Source organism: Alosa alosa, chromosome 2 (assembly GCF_017589495.1).
Source record: "Alosa alosa isolate M-15738 ecotype Scorff River chromosome 2, AALO_Geno_1.1, whole genome shotgun sequence".
NCBI classification, from domain to species: domain Eukaryota; kingdom Metazoa; phylum Chordata; class Actinopteri; order Clupeiformes; family Clupeidae; genus Alosa; species Alosa alosa.
In genome coordinates this window covers 9,003,972-9,020,148 of record NC_063190.1, presented here as the reverse complement: position 1 = coordinate 9,020,148, position 16,177 = coordinate 9,003,972, and the positions used below count along the sequence as shown (strand labels likewise).

The window sequence follows — 16,177 nt, the reverse complement described above, 5'->3', positions numbered from 1 at the left end:
GACACAAGCCAAATAACACGGCCATCTTCACCGGCCTATCTATTCCTCTCTAAATCCAAAGGATATGAACTGACATGTCATGAGTCATAAACTGTGCTGGATTTTAAAGGAAAACATCCATTGGATTTTGTTACATGTTAACTGAGTACCATGTACAATTCACCATAACAACAAAGACTGTTTTCCCCCCATTTGTGGATATTTTTGAACCCACTTATGATGCTGTTAGTTGTTACGTTATCTTCAGAGGACAAAACTCCGTAAGATGAGATGTAAAAGAGAATGCCTCATGTAGGTTACGTGGAACAAGGCCAACAATAACAACGCCTCAGGCACTGATTTCTGAATGCCACTCACAATTTCCGATGACCATGATGATGGACAGAATGAATGACGACGACGACTGGGCACACAACGTCTATGGTGGAATGAAAACACAACGTCTATGGTGGAATGAGCACACCACGTCTATGGTGGAATGAAATAATGGTGAGGAGGACTGATCTGGTGCGATGGAAGGAGGTGCAGGGTGGGGGGGTTGTGGAGAGGGCTGGATCAGTCTTCCACTGTGAAATGGGTTATATGCACCAGGCAGATGACCGTAAAATGGGAGAATATGCAGCAAAAACACGGTAACCCTCCAAGAGGCATGCACGAGAGAGACAGAGAAACCAACACCCACACACACACACACATCAACGTGCGAGTGATCACCCGGTGCATTTTACAGTCAAACACATGGTGAATATAAGCTATTCGAGTGGATGCACAGCATCACATGCAGCAGGCAAAGCCAGTAAAAGGTAGAAAGAAGTTCAGTGTTTGAGAAAGTGCGAGAGAGAGAGAGAGAAAGAAAGAGAGAGAGTAGAGCAAGCGAGAAAGACAGAATAAGGGCGACTGAGAGAAACTGAGAGCAAAACTACAAAAAAATAGAAAGGGTAATCGAAGCGAGAGAAATAAAAAGGAATAAATGAAAGAGCGGTAATAGCATTACTGGAGAGGATTGGAGAAAGGGACCAGAGAAAGAGCAGAGAGAAAGAGAGGAAGAGAGAGACAGAGAGAGAGAGTAGGAGTGAGAGGCAGACTGATAAATAATAACTGATTTGCTTCAGGTCCCGTTTTCCAAATAAGTGGCTAAAAGAACTAGGGCGCATGCAGATCTAATTGCATCACCTGTGACTGGCGTTTGCGCGCGGTAGTCACAGGCTGCAGCGTTAAAATGGCTTACACTGCAACCAACAACAACAACAACAAAAAAACTCAAAAAAAGTGACCGACTCAAATGTAAGAAGTCCGACTGTATCAGAATTAGAAGACAGAGCAACAGAACCTGGCAAATGAAAGATGCTGAAAACAACGACGATGTCATGGTAACCAACCAATGCAAAACAAAAAGAATGGATGAAGAGCAGAACAAAGACACATGCAAAACGAATCCCCAATACCATATATGCACCATGGGCCCAGTGACAGAGTGAGACTGTGACAGTAAAATGCAGAGGGAGGTGGAGGTGGAGACGGGTGGATGTGCTGGATGGCAATGGAGAGAGTGGGACCGACTGAGCACCAACCTTGGCGAGATATCGCATCCCTGCTGCATGAAGGCACCCAGAGAGAACCACAGGCTGTTAAAAATGCCAAAGTCGTTGGGCGGGTCGGGCGGGGACTGGGGGTCTTTGGCCTCGTCGCTCTCGTCCAGGTGCCACTCGTACGGGCTGAAGCGGCTGACCAGGAAGAGCACCACGCTCACGCCGATGTAGGCGAACACGATGCACATCCAGATCTCGTAGGCCAGCGGGTCCAGGAAGGAGAAAACCCCTGGCTTGGATTTCTGGGGCTTCTTGATCATGATGGAGATGCCCAAGCTCATGAAGGGCTTGGAGAAGTCTATGACCTCCTCCCTCACCAGAGTAATGGTGAGAGGGGCAACGGCAATATCGGCTCTCTGGAAAAATACGAGGTGGTCAATCACACAGTACACTCGTGCAGACATACATGCAGACGACGCCAAGCCAACACAATGTGCCATAACAACACAGCTGGTCCATTACTGAAATAAACACATATAAGTGCACAGGTTCATTACAACACTGCAATAAATACTCTATAGCTACTCTTACTCTTGTAGTCTAAACTTTCGTCTTATTTAATAACCATATAGGAAATCTTTGTTCTGGGTCATTTAGGATGAACAAGAGCCAACAGTAGATTAGTCATACATAGGTACACATGAGGACAAACATAATGTAGTCACATGAGCATGACAGCTGGGCAAAATAAATATGCTGACCAATAAACGTGGTTCAATGAAGCACTACATGTTAAGGGGGAGTCTATTATGTCTCATGTTAGTCTGCCCATACGTATACTTAATATGTCCTGTATTTAGCATAATCTCTTACTTTGTCTCCATGGAAGGCATTGTTGTTTGTCAGACACAAATAGAACAGAACTCAAGAGCTCATTAAAGACATGCACAAGTACACCCAGTCGTTAGACTTTGACTAGGGCGCCATCGTGAAGAGGTCTGAACAGAGACACTGTAGTGTCCTGTAGGCCGTGTTTTGGAAATCTTAGGCCATTTCAAGGGTTCTTATCAGAGTGCTCACAGACTAAGACAGACATATTTTTTGACCTCTTCACTCTGGAGGTCTCTGGACCTCCGTGGAAAGTAAAGTTGGCAGACATTAAAACAGACATTCAACTCCATGCAGTAAAAATGCAATAAAGCTGGGGTTGACATTCTGTTGATCTCCCCCAGTGATTTCACATAGACACAGACATAGACACACAATTAAACCATGACGCACACTCACATCTCTCACAGCCGTACTGTCTTGTCTTGAGGGCCTACTCTCCCCCTCAATACACACACACACACACACACACAAACAAACACACACACACACGCACACTTCTTCTTTCAATGCCACCCCACGTCAGAAGCTGATGATTTGTGTATGAATGGCAGGAAAGTGGAAGTGAGGGGATTAATGATGAGGTGGCGACGAGCTGCCTTCAAGCTGATCATCACCCCCACGCCTTCACTTTCTCCTCCTGTCTCTCTATAGAGCGCGTCTATCGCTCTCTCTCTTCCCCACCTATAACAAAGAGAGTTAACATGCTCCAATACTCTCCCGTACTGGAGGTATCGGAGTAGCAGCCAGTGAGATGTGAGAGGTGAGAGGACTTGAGCTGCGCAATACAGTGGATTAGACACTGCAGTGAAAAGAGGCCCTAAGACCAAAAGACCTGTGTGAAGCCAGCAACACTTAAAGACTTATGAAGGTCACACACAATCACTTCCAGGTCAAAAACGCCATTGAAATGTACAGACATAGGATGCACATGTACATGAAAGTGATGGGAGTGTATTGTATGTGATGATGTGGAATGAGTATGAACATCAAGATGATGTTGTCTGTGAAATATGTTCTTAATATAACAACCACAAACAATAGCAATAACTAAAAACAGTAATTTTGTCAGGATTTTCAAATTGCACAAAAAAGTTACTGGGGCATATTAGTGTAAACAGTAGCAAATTTGCGCTCTTTCTATGTGAGGTGTGTCTACTACATGGCTTTTATTTTGACAAGAAAATGAGAGGTTTGAGTGTCTCTGGCTTCATGTCAACTTTAATATTTTGTCCACCTGGGTAGTAGAAAGCGCCACCAGGTCTAGACTTACCCCATATACCAGTTCACCCACCATCCCGTTCCAGGTCTTGGTTTCAGGGTCTCTGGCCCCATACTTTCCATCAGCAACGATGGACAGTTTGTATCTAATTCCGACATGTTTTGCGATCTCTGACGCTAGGTCCACACAGTAGCCCTCATAGCGCTCATTCCCCTCCAGCTGCATATAGTTTTTCTTGTACATCACATAGGGAGCTTCCTGTTAATTAAACGTAGGCTTGAGTTTGTCACGCACACACACACACACACACACACACACACACACACAAACACACACATTTTCAGAGAGACACACGTGCACACCCATTCACACACATTCAAACATGCACGCACATACATACAAATCCACAAATACTGACCCACACACACACACACACACACATGCCAAACATTAAGAAATAGGCAGAAGAGAACATCTACTAAAATGTCCCTGATATGAGAACATGCATGCATGCTTTCCAACGCATTCTCAGAAACATATACACTACTAAAGATGAACACAATGACTTCAACATTAATCACATTACACACAAACATCTACATGCACACATTATACCAGTTCACAGGTAAGCACAGGTACAGAATACACACATCCCCAACCAGGACTGACGACACAAAAGTCAACGTGTGAAACCCCGACAGACTCACACACACTCACACACACACACACACACACACACACACACACACACACACACACACACCCCACACCCCATCCCCCTACCCAACATCACATCTACCCACTCTCCAACCCACTCACAGACACACATACACACACACAAACACACGCACAGTTACACACACAGACACACACCTACCCACCCACACACCCACCCACACCCACACACACCCACTCCCACACACACACAAACACCCACACACACAGACACCCACACATACACACAAACACAGCTTGCCCCATGACAAAACAAGCTAACCCAGTGCACAGCCAAATGCATCCAGTCTCCATCGTTGCACTGGCACAGAGCTCAGACCAATAGCATAGTGCAGTTGCAAAAAAAAGGTCAACTGGATTCCAATTACTGGGGTGTTACTGGGACACAGATGCAGGCGGACAGTGCATTTGGTTTGCCTCGGCTTAGTGTGGGGGTGGGGGGAGAGACACGGGTGGAGAGGTGGAGGAGGAGGTGGTGGAGGAAGAGGAGGAGGAGTAGGCGGCAATCATGGGAAAGGGTGGAGGGCTACAGAAGGGATTGGGAGGAACTTTTTCTTTTCCAGTTCATAAAGTAAATGGCACTGACTGGAGATCACTGCTGAGCGCAGTGGAATCATTTTCTACATTGCCATAACATCCAATACAGTGTGCAAAAGGGAGAAGTGCATACTTCAATGGCAGACAGCATTTGAACAAATCATAATGGAAAAAAAGTAGGATGCATTTATCCTCACATCAGAAAATGGCTGCAGCCTTGGTGTTAGAGTCAGTACAAGTAGAACAGAGCCAAGCTGAGGTGGGGGCACAGGGAGCAGAGGGGGGGTTAGAGCGTGCTAGTCTTTGCTAGGGGTGCGTGGGGTTGGGAGGGGGTGAGTAGTACTAGATGCTTGAGCACTTAAGGGTGGGAAGGGCAGGAATGACTGGTGCAATGGTTCAGTAGTCTGTGCTGAACGTATCTGTCCCTTGTGGTGCATGTGGGGTTGGGGAGGTGGGTGGGTGGGTGGCCGCTGGCCCCCTCGGATTCCCAAGTGCGGATTGCGCACGCAGAATCATTTGTTTCTTTCGGAGGACGACGTGGACGTCATCCACTGGAATCAAATGTCAGCGAGACAACGGGCTAATCTACTTCCTGTGGAGTCAGATGAATTACTTCCCCATCTACACTGCATGCCCCAACGACTAACCCACTATGCACCGGATGTCTCAATGCTCTGTCTGTCTGTCTGTCTGTCACATTCTGAATTTGCCTAAGATGAGTCCATCGTAGGCAGAGTCAGAAAGAATGTCATTTCCTTTAAATGTAAGATAAGGCGAACCTTATGGTACATTTAAATAATGACCGTCAACCGTGGCTTATGGATCTAATTACTCTGGCTTGCTGGTCTACAATTATCCGCATTCCCTGCTCTGCCTCCAACTGCCTATGTTTCTCAAGCACTTTAATTCCAGGGAGGCGGTTGAACACAGGCTTATGGGCTCTGGTAATGGCCATAATTACTAGCCAAATCATTTCACCTTGGGTGTAACTGGTTATAAAATGCCTATAATTAGCACCTATATTCAAATGTATTTTTTCCTCATTGGCTGTGATCTTAAAGTCCTGCACATCGTATCTATGTATTCCTTCATATTAAATATGCTATCAGAGTCAGAGAAAGATATGATGCGCAGCCTTTGTAGTAGAATTTTGTGAGCTTAATTTTCTCTTGATTTAATCACGGAGAAAGCAGAATGAAGTTATTCTTGAAGCTATTTGTCAAGTTACTCTTACATAAAGTGCTCTGGTTCATACTGTGGTGCGGTTTCCTATCCAGGAGATACTGTGCTTTCATTTCTCCTTCTGTTCTCTTTCCTTCAATATCTCACAATCTATGTAAGAAAGGCATCACCATTCCCTTCCTGATGTGGTGATCACTTCATTTTTAATCCCACTCCCCCGGAAAATGTCAGACTTAATAAGCACCGAGGTATCATACTTCAGTACAGAACTTCAGGAGACGGCAAAATCGTTTTGAGCAGGATGAATAAAAACCACTGAGCCCGGAGCCCAGCGATTGTTTATGTCCTCCTCAAACACTTAGTATTTGCTTCTCCAGTCAGGAAATAACCATTGCCATTTTCCTGCTGTGTTCTTTCTCTTTTTTCGTCTCGTGTTGATTGTTGGTTCACATCAAATCCAGAGTCATTCACCATTTACTTGATGAGGAAGAAAACAGGCTTCTACTTACGTATGTATGCAACAGTATGATTTTTTTTTTTTTAGATGCAATGAGAGCGCTAGCCTACACATGTCATTACCAAAGCCCGTATTGTGATGTCACTGCTACAACAGGCCACCGAAGTATAGAAATCAAAATGCTTTGGCACCCACACGGATACAGTTGAAACACTCTCGCGTGTATCGACTGTTTCAACATGTAGTGAGTGGGTGGAAAGCAACTCAAAAGAAAATGGTTCTACCCTCCCAGGACAGAATGTAACAATGGACACCTTGACCTTGAGTGGCAGAATTGTTTGGGTGGAACATTGAAAATCAGCATTGTAAAGTGTACCATAATAGTAGTGACCACAATTGTTCGGTTTTCCACAGAAGATGACTCGTTGGTAACCTGCTGGTCCGATATAAATACAAATTTCTCATATTCGTTCCAGTACCCGATCTGAAAGTGACACAAATATCAATGTTATTGACAAGCAAGAGACATTTTTCAAGCAAAAGCTTTACAGGAACATGAACTGCTTGCCCTTTAGGTGGAACATTTAATTAATTAAGCCAGTACAAACATGGTAGGATGGCTGTAGGGCCTCTCCTGATATGGAGGAAGCAGCCATACTTATAGATAGTGCCTGGCTCATCAATAATCAGTCGATAGCACAGGATTAGCTGAAATTAGCTGTGAATGAGAGTGTATCTGTGTGTCACGGAGGATGAGTGAGTGTGAGAGTGAGAGAGGGAGAGAAGTTTATGTGTATATGTGTGTGCATTCATTATTGTGTGTACATGATTTGTTTCGTGCATGCGTGCGTCGCGTCGCGTCGCGTCGCGTGCATGCGGCATGCGTCACGTCACGATGCGTGCACGTATGCGTGTGTGTGTGTGTGTGGGGTGGGGGGTCAGTGTGTGTGTGTGTGTGTGTGGATCTGTATGTATGTGTGTGCGCATGCTTGAATGTGTGTGAATAGGTGTGTGTCTCTCTGAATGTGTGTGTGTGGGTGTGTGTGTGTGTGTTTGCATTTGCAATCTTCTGTTTTTATGTCCTCCTGCAGGCACACAGCAGCAGATCCCCCTGTTTGCTGGGCAGTGGGTAATTAAGACTTGGCAGGTTGAATTAAGGCGATCTGTGCATGTAATCATGAGTGTCCCATTAACCTGACATAGAGCTGGCCTCTCTGCTCTCTGCTCTCCGCATGCCTGTCATGCAAGCATCACTTACCTTCCTGGCACCCCCGGGTTTCATCTCATAAACATCAATGGTGAAGTTTGACCTGCGGCCGAAGCTGTCGAACTGGATGTTGCCGGTCATACCTTGAACCTGAACCTGTTGTGCAGCAATAGAGAATCTACAATAATACCTTTTGCAATGACAAATTGTACAATGACAGAAATCATCTGGAAATGAGTTTAGCTAACCTATACCACAAATGACAATAAGTGAATTGCTCAACAAACAGGTCAACAAACAAGGGCACATCTTTTTTTTCCTTGCCAGCACTCGGGCTCCATCCTACCATTTTGAGTGCCCGCTCTATGTCAATGCCTTGGCTCCAGGGCACGGCAGGGTTCGCCAAGCAGTCACCCGCGCTGCCCCGTCGAGAGATGTCCACTCGCTGTCTCCGGAGGTAGCGGAAGGCCTCGGCGATCACCAGGATGGCGTCGTGAGTCAGCGCTGAAGTGTACTACAGAAGATGAATAAGAGTTGTGAGCGCGAAAGACAAGTGCTTATGTAGTTAAATAGAGATACTTATTCAGGTATCACAGAAATGCACCGCAGCCACTTCAGTGTAGACACAAAAATAGCAAAAAGACTAAAGAACAAAAAAAACTGAGAGGGAGGGAGAGAGAGAAAGAGAGAGAGAAAGGACAGTTAAAGGTGCATTTTTAGAGCTAATGATGTCATACCTTCAGAGGTGTGTTCTTGGCTTCGGGGAATTCTCTCTCATCCAGCCGGTCCCAGCGCTGGAGGAACTGCTGCACGATGGGGTTCTCGGGGTTTATGACCTGAAAGCCTGTGATGTTGGCTCCACCCGACACGACCTTGTCTAGACTCATGTTCGAGAAGCCCTGCAAGGGCACGCACAGGCACAGTGAGTCATAATTATGTCACACTATAGACTAATCATTTTACTGTAAGAACATTAATTTACTCAAAACACAAAGACAATAATGCAGGTGAGTTTGTGTATGTAGACGCATTCTTTGTTGTGTGTACTGTGATTGTACTTGGTCTACACACAGGGTTGTGCAAAATTCCAGAATCTAATTGAAACTGGCTCTTAAATTCCAATGACATATTTTGAATTTCACTTGTATTTCAATTGGGGCAGCAAACAGGAAGCAGAATTGCAATTTGAATTTTGCACAACCCTGGTCTACACACAGACTTTTTTTTTTAGTTGTCTATATTGTGATTGTACTCTGTTTTTATTGAATTTCAAGTATGTAATGTTTGACTGCACAGAGACACCCACCAGATTGGCCAGTATGTAATGATACCCTCTGCCATTCTTTCCCGATGTGACAACCTGTGGAAGAGAACAGATTGTTGAGTTACCACACAACAGATTCCTTCACAGAAAACTTGTCCTACAACTTGTGTACACTTCCACAAAATTACCCCAAAATCGTTCAGCTTTGTAGAGTGTGTTGTAAACTATTTATGTATCAATAATAATTTGGATAATAAAAGCAAGGCTTGTGTCCAACAAAACTGGTTCTTGCGAGTGTGTGTCTCCATGGAAACGCCTTTGCATAATGCCCAGCCAAATGTTACATCAAGACCGTAGCTTGACTACAGAGAGCTGGAGTTTACACTTGTGCACTCATTGACTGGGTGCTATTGATGTAAATCTTCTCTCTCAAACAGCACTGGCTAGGATTACTGTGCCACAGCGACACAGACAAGTGGCAGAATGGGATATAATCCCCTACTCAGCCTCAATCCAAATGGATCTGCCATTATGATATTCCCTCTGTTGTCGACTGTCGCCGGCATCAATCAACAAAAGCTGATTCACAAGCAAATATTTAACAATAAGGCATCCGGGATTAAAGAATATTTTCATATATATGATTTGCACTGAACTTTGGACCCACGTTTTATGAACTGTAATAACTTACTGTATCCTGCAATTTATGTATGCTCACAAAAACCTTATTTCTCTCAAATTTTGTGCAAACATTCAAATCTGTAGCCATACTCATGAAAAAAACACTGACTGAGAGAAAAGACAATGAAGCTAAGAGGTCGTCCACATTGGCAATGATAACTATAATGATAACTGTGAAAAATACAGATTCAAATATCGCTCTAGCACATAAGAAAGGCCTTGTCCTCATCGGACACTACAATGATAACAAGATTTCTAAAATGATTTGGTGAATGATAGAAAAACTGACAGCCAATCAGAATCCATTCAATTTTAAGCATCACATGTAGGCAGCGTGGATCGGCCTGAAAGAGAGAGAGAGAGAGAGAGAGAGAGAGAGAGAAATGGAGGAAGGAGCATTTTACATTGTACTCATTGACACTGATGTGGAGGAGCAGGCCTTGACATTACTCCCTCTTTTCCCTCTAAACATTAAAAGGCCAAAGCTGTGTCTTTAAGCAAGTCTTCTCACAACTTGAATCCTTGAAGGACAAGGACAAACCAATTTCAAACTATATTGCACAAACAAGATAGTAATGCAAGACATGTATCTACCTATTTAATCAAATTCATATTTAGTGTCCTCAACCCCTGTTAAAAATCTGATTGTGTACTTGTGAGTTATTATCTTTGACTCTGTCGTCCATTGATCTTATTACAGGGCATCATTCAGATTTAATCCTGTTTTTTTGTGTCTACAAAATCCATCCTCTTTGCTTGCTCCTTGAGGTGCGTTTTTCTTTTGGAAGTCTCCCGGGATACGTGTTCCTCAAGGTTACCTTTATGCTTTTTCCAGTCATTTCCAAAGAATCCCCATTACATTGACACGTTGTATAGAATGTCATCTCATTTGGCTCGACACTTTTCCACTTTCAATAGCGTATTATTTCGCAGAAGCCACAGTGCAGTCCGATGCACACACACACATGCTTGCACACACAATAATACACACACACACACACACACACACACACACACACACACACACACACAGTGGCTCCATAGAAGCAACTACATAAGAAAAAAGGCAAAAACTTTTAAATCTCTCCTCTTCTCCCTCCTTCTCCTCCTCCTCCCTTTCTTCTCACTCCTCTCTCCTCCTCCTCTCGTGCTGTACTCTTTCTTCTCCTCCTCCTTCTCCTCTCTCCTCCTCTCCTCTCTCCTCCTCTCCTCCTCCCTCCTCCTCCTCTCCTCCTCTCTCTCCTCTCCTCCTCCTTCCTCCTCCTCCTCCTCTCCTCCCCTCCTCCTCTCCTCTCCTCTCCTCCCTCTTCTCCTCCCTCCCCTCCTCCTCTCCTCTCCTCCCTCCTCTCCTCCTCTCCTCTCCTCCCTCTCCTCTCCTCCTCCTCTCTCCTCTCCTCCCCTCTCCTCCTCTCGTGCTGTACTCCCTCTCCTCCTCTCCTCTCCTCCCCTCTCCTCCTCTCGTGCTGTACTCTTTCTCCTCCTCTCCTCTCCTCCCCTCTCCTCCTCTCGTGCTGTACTCTTTCTCCTCCTCTCCTCTCCTCCCCTCTCCTCCTCTCGTGCTGTACTCTTTCTCCTCTCCTCTCCCTCTCCTCCTCCTCTCGTGCTGTACTCTTTCCTCCTCCTCCTCCTCCCCTCTCCTCCTCTCGTGCTGTACTCCCTCTCCTCTCCTCCTCCTCCTCCCCTCTCCTCCTCCTCTCGTGCTGTACTCCCTCTCCTCCTCTCCTCTCCTCCCTCTCCTCCTCCTCTCGTGCTGTACTCCTCTCCTCCTCTCCTCTCCTCCTCCTCTCCTCCTCTCGTGCTGTACTCTTTCTCCTCCTCTCCTCTCCTCCCCTCTCCTCCTCTCGTGCTGTACTCCTCTCCTCCTCTCCTCTCCTCCCCTCCTCCTCTCCTCTCTCCTCTCCTCTCCTCCCCTCTCCTCCTCTCGTGCTGTACTCCTCTCCTCTCTCCTCCCTCTCCTCTCCTCTCCTCCTCTCCTCTCCTCCCCTCTCCTCCTCTCGTGCTGTACTCCCTCCTCCTCTCCTCCTCTCCTCCCCTCTCCTCTCCTCTCCTCTCCTCTCCTCTCCTCTCTCCTCCTCTCGTGCTCCTCTCCTCTCCTCCTCTCCTCTCCTCCTCTCCTCTCTCCCCTCTCCTCCTCTCGTGCTGTACTCTTTCCTCCTCTCCTCTCCTCCTCTCCTCCTCCCCTCTCCTCTCCTCCTCTCCTCCTCTCCTCCCCTCTCCTCCTCCTCCTCTCGTGCTGTACTCTTTCCTCCTCTCCTCTCCTCCTCTCGTGCTGTACTCTTTCTCCTCCTCCTCTCCTCCTCTCCTCCTCTCCTCTCCTCTCTCCTCTCCTCCTCTCCTCTCCCTCCTCCCTCCTCCCCTCTCCTCCTCCTCCTCTCGTGCTGTACTCTTTCTTCTCCTCCTCCTCTCCTCTCCTCTCCTCCTCTCCTCCTCTCCTCTCTCCTCCCCTCTCCTCCTCTCGTGCTGTACTCCCTCTCCTCCTCTCCTCCTCTCCTCCTCTCGTGCTGTACTCTTTCCTCCACTGGTCTTTCTTTCCCACCCTCCATTCTCATCCCTTTGCTCTTCCCTTTCGCCATCGTCTTTCACATGGCAGATTACGGGGCTTTAAGAACTCCTTTAACAAAGACGTGCAAGTCAAAGTGCACTGGCGTGAAAGATCGGGAGAGGCGAGGAAGCGAGGCGAGGAAAGCCGAGGGAGCAGGGCCCTGGGAGGCGAAGGAGGCAGGCATGACTTAATGGCTTAGCGGGGCGAGACGAGGACCAACACTCCACATGAGTCACGGAAGGTCTCTTCAAAGAACAAAGGAGCGCCAGCTTACCACAACATGTGCAGACACACTAGAATGCAATATGTGTGCTTTTACACACACAAACAAATCATATGTGCACACACATGCAAAATGCACATACAACGCATATGGACTTTGACATGGACAACTGCACACACATAAACACACACACACTCACATATGTAGAAAGACGAACAGGATCACAGACAAGCATATACACACATACCCATACACTTGCATTTTCTTGCCCTGTGTCTTCTCTCACACACACACATCCATCCTCACAGGCACATAAACATAAACACACAAAGGAACACCATTCCATATAAGCCATGGTGGTGTGTACAGTATATTGATGAAGCGTGAACCCACCCTGCTGCTGTGTGCTCAGGCGGGCTGGGCTTTGCGGCCGGGGCTGGGTGAGGGTTTGGAGCGGCCTCATTGTGGCAGGGGGAGATTGAGGACAGCGAGCCTTTCCCTGGCGTTGCTGAAACTCACGAGCGTGCAAATCCCATTTAGATTTCAGACTCGCCGCTCTCTCTCGCGCACTCGGCAGCTCGGTGTGTGTGTGTGTGTGTGTGTGTGTGTGTGTGTATGTGTGTGTGTGTGTGTGTGCATGTGTGTGTGCGTGCACGTGTGTGTGTGTGCATGTGTGTGTGTGTGTGTGTGTGTCGAGCGGCGTGATGCAGCACAGCACGGCACGGTGGCGTGTGCCTCAGCCTCAGCTCTCCTCTCCTCACGTCTCCTCATTAAGAGCGAGGAGGATTCAGATGAACGCCTTGGCTCGCACAGTTGTTTTGAATTAGACATGGGGATGTGCTGGCATTTATTCTGCTGTGGCAGGGGTGGAGAAAGCACCCGCTACACAAGAAGGAGCTCCATTCCCCAGTTTTCCAAATTAAATGTCACATGTTGAAATGCCCAAACTTTTTACTAATTACACAGCCGCAGAGGCATCACTACCAGGTCACAGATGTGCAAACAAAACTCGACAGGATGACCTTCGCCTTCAAAGCCTGCCTCTACTTGAGGGCCACATAGTAATTTGTTTACAGATGTGCAGGTGCATGTGCTATGGGTTTGGGGTCTGGACATCTGTCTATCTGTGTGTGTGTGTGTGTGTGTGTGTGGAATGGGGTTGTTTTGATGCTACGCTGGTGAAACAGAGCAGCACGGACCTCAGGTGTTTGCTTCACGTGTGATTGACGCTCTGGTGCTCTGACTGGTCAGCTGTGCAGAGCCTTAGTTACCACACAGTGATTACAGAATGGAGGCCGAGACTTGCCCATGGACCTGCCACGCACAGGTGTGTCCATCCGGCGCGCTCTCATTTACTGTACATACACACACACACACACACATACACACACACACACACCACTTCAACTCACTGGGAAAGTACACTTGTAAATAAAGTAGGCTGAACTCACAGTCCTACTACACCAGAGCTGAAATGTTACCATGAGGCAAAGCAGTCTTTTTATAGAAAGTCTTTTAATAGAGAACTAGTGGGCAGGAGAGAGAGAGAGAGAGAGCAGAAGTGATGTGTTTATGCATATGTGTCTATGTAGTGTCACTGTGTGGGTTTGTTTGTGAACTTGATGGTGTGTATCTTTTCAGTGCATTTGTGTGTGCACGTGTATGCGTGTGTATGTGTATTCATGTGAGTGTTTGTACATGCAGGCATTTGTGTGTGCGTGTGTGTGTGTGCAAGCACAGCTTTAAAAGCCGGCTGCTGCTGGAGTTGGCTGAGTGCAGTAGCTACTCAGTAAATATTTTTGGGGGATCTGTGTGGCGCTCCACTTCCTGTTCCCCAGAGAGGGCCGTCATCTGCCGCGCTCACAGATGGCTCCCCTGCCCCGGCTCCCTACGCTCAACTAAACTCATCTCGACTCAACTCAGGGCTCGCTCTTTACTGGCTAACACACACCAAGTAAACTCATCTCGACTGGCAAATTACAACTACACTCATCTCAATTCAACTCAGGGCTTGCACTTTACTGGCCAATATAGACCAACTAAACTCATCTCAATTCAACTCAGGGCTCATTCCTTACTGGCCAATGCACAGCAACTAAACTTATCTCAGCTAAGGGCTCGCTTTTTACAGGCCATGCAGACCAACTAAACTACTCTCAACTCAACCAGAGACTTTCTAATGAGGAGACACATCACTCAAAAAATCTTCCATAAAAATGCATGGGGTTAGTTTGTAACGCCAATATGGCAGCTGTCTACACTTCTTCCGCTGTCTACACCCCTTCCGCGGCAAATTGTCGACATGTGAATACATTAAGCCAATCATGTGGTGTGTTGTGGAGACATTGTGCCAATCATATGTTGTGATCTCGCCGCTGGAGCAAGATTGGTGTCGTGAAGCCTTGCGCACGCGCATTTCTGCCGAAATAGATGCCCGATAAGTGCCCAAAAAGCGTTGCAATATGGCCGCAGAGTGGAGGGACTTGCCTAAAAGGACTTTGACTCAACTAAACACCTGTTTAGATATGAATATTGTTTTATCACACAGACATGCACACACACATGCATACAACTGGTCATACAACTGGTCTATAAATAATAAAAATCAAAGATGTATTTTATCCCCCTGCATGAATAAATAATGGCCCCATGGTTCTGGCCAAGTCCAACAGAAAATAAATGAGCTGGGGAAATGAAAAACAATAAGTTGTAATTGATAGGGAGTAGAATGTATAGCCCTGTCATAAAAAAAACTAAAAGACTGTTACTGTAAGAAGGACTGTAAGATTTTTAAAGTCACACTTTTATAGACACACTAAACATCAAAATAGCCATCAAATTAAAGGCAGAATGTTTGAAACACTCCTGTCCCAGTGATCCACAGCCATGAGACGCTTACTGATCAACACCCTGGGCTACAGGGACCCTCACACACCACACAACTACGCTCACATCCATATGACACACACTCAGTTATGACTCACTCACTCATTATAACCCACACATATGCAACTTATTAGAGTGCATGCTGTCCTAAATGTACAGACATCAGAATTTACTGTGCATACATTTCATACCCAGGTCTTTGAGTAGCCCAGATCCTACACTACCACTGTCTCTCACACACTCACTCACTGTCCACACTGCCCCTCCTTTTCACAGCAGGCAGAAGGCAGACTTTTGTGGAGGTGAGGTGTTGAAGAACTCATACTTATCAGGTCCAGTCCAGAGTTTTATTGAGGTCATTATTGTGTAACTTCAGGGCCAGCTTTGGCCATTTGGCAGTCCACCTCTCTTTGATGTCAGGGTGAATGCTTTTTAGGCTTCTGGTGGATTCAGTTAACTTTAGAAAACCAGAGCAAAGCATGTATTATATGTAGTCTACCCATACTCTGGCACCTGGCTGGTCTTTTATCATCATTGTATATTTACACCATCTACAGGCTACATATTCAGATCTGCAGCATGACGTGTTTTTGTTTCGGGGTTTGTTTTTCATTCAATTGTGTTTATAGCCTACCTTTATTTACCTTACCTGTGGGGCCTGAATGAATGACGGTGAGAGATGGAGCCAATGACCTGTCCTTTCATTGGCTGATCATTGGTCCAGCGCTCTCTTATTTGAAAGCATCCCTCTATCATCATCACTTTCTCTTTTGTCTTTCAGCCTTTCATCCCTCTCTCCCTGTGCCTGTGCTCTTCTCTTCTCT

The 16,177-nt window shown here is 46.3% G+C and overlaps 1 protein-coding gene across 6 annotated transcripts in view; it reads right to left on the bottom strand.

Annotated features, from left to right (window-relative positions):
• The window catches only part of gria3a (glutamate receptor, ionotropic, AMPA 3a), a 63,021-nt gene that overhangs the window by 13,514 nt on the left and 33,330 nt on the right, over positions 1–16,177 (bottom strand). For all 6 annotated transcript variants that reach the window (XR_007192172.1, XM_048231466.1, XM_048231479.1 and 3 more), the window contains exons 5-11: positions 9,064–9,117; positions 8,495–8,656; positions 8,104–8,271; positions 7,809–7,913; positions 6,927–7,034; positions 3,691–3,897; positions 1,572–1,945 (exon numbers count right to left, since the gene is read on the bottom strand). Coding sequence is in view for 5 of the 6 variants with exons in the window: in XM_048231466.1 (XP_048087423.1) it covers positions 1,572–1,945; positions 3,691–3,897; positions 6,927–7,034; positions 7,809–7,913; positions 8,104–8,271; positions 8,495–8,656; positions 9,064–9,117 (1,178 nt within the window). In the remaining variant the exon portion in view is untranslated. The remainder of the gene's footprint in view (positions 1–1,571; positions 1,946–3,690; positions 3,898–6,926; positions 7,035–7,808; positions 7,914–8,103; positions 8,272–8,494; positions 8,657–9,063; positions 9,118–16,177) is intronic.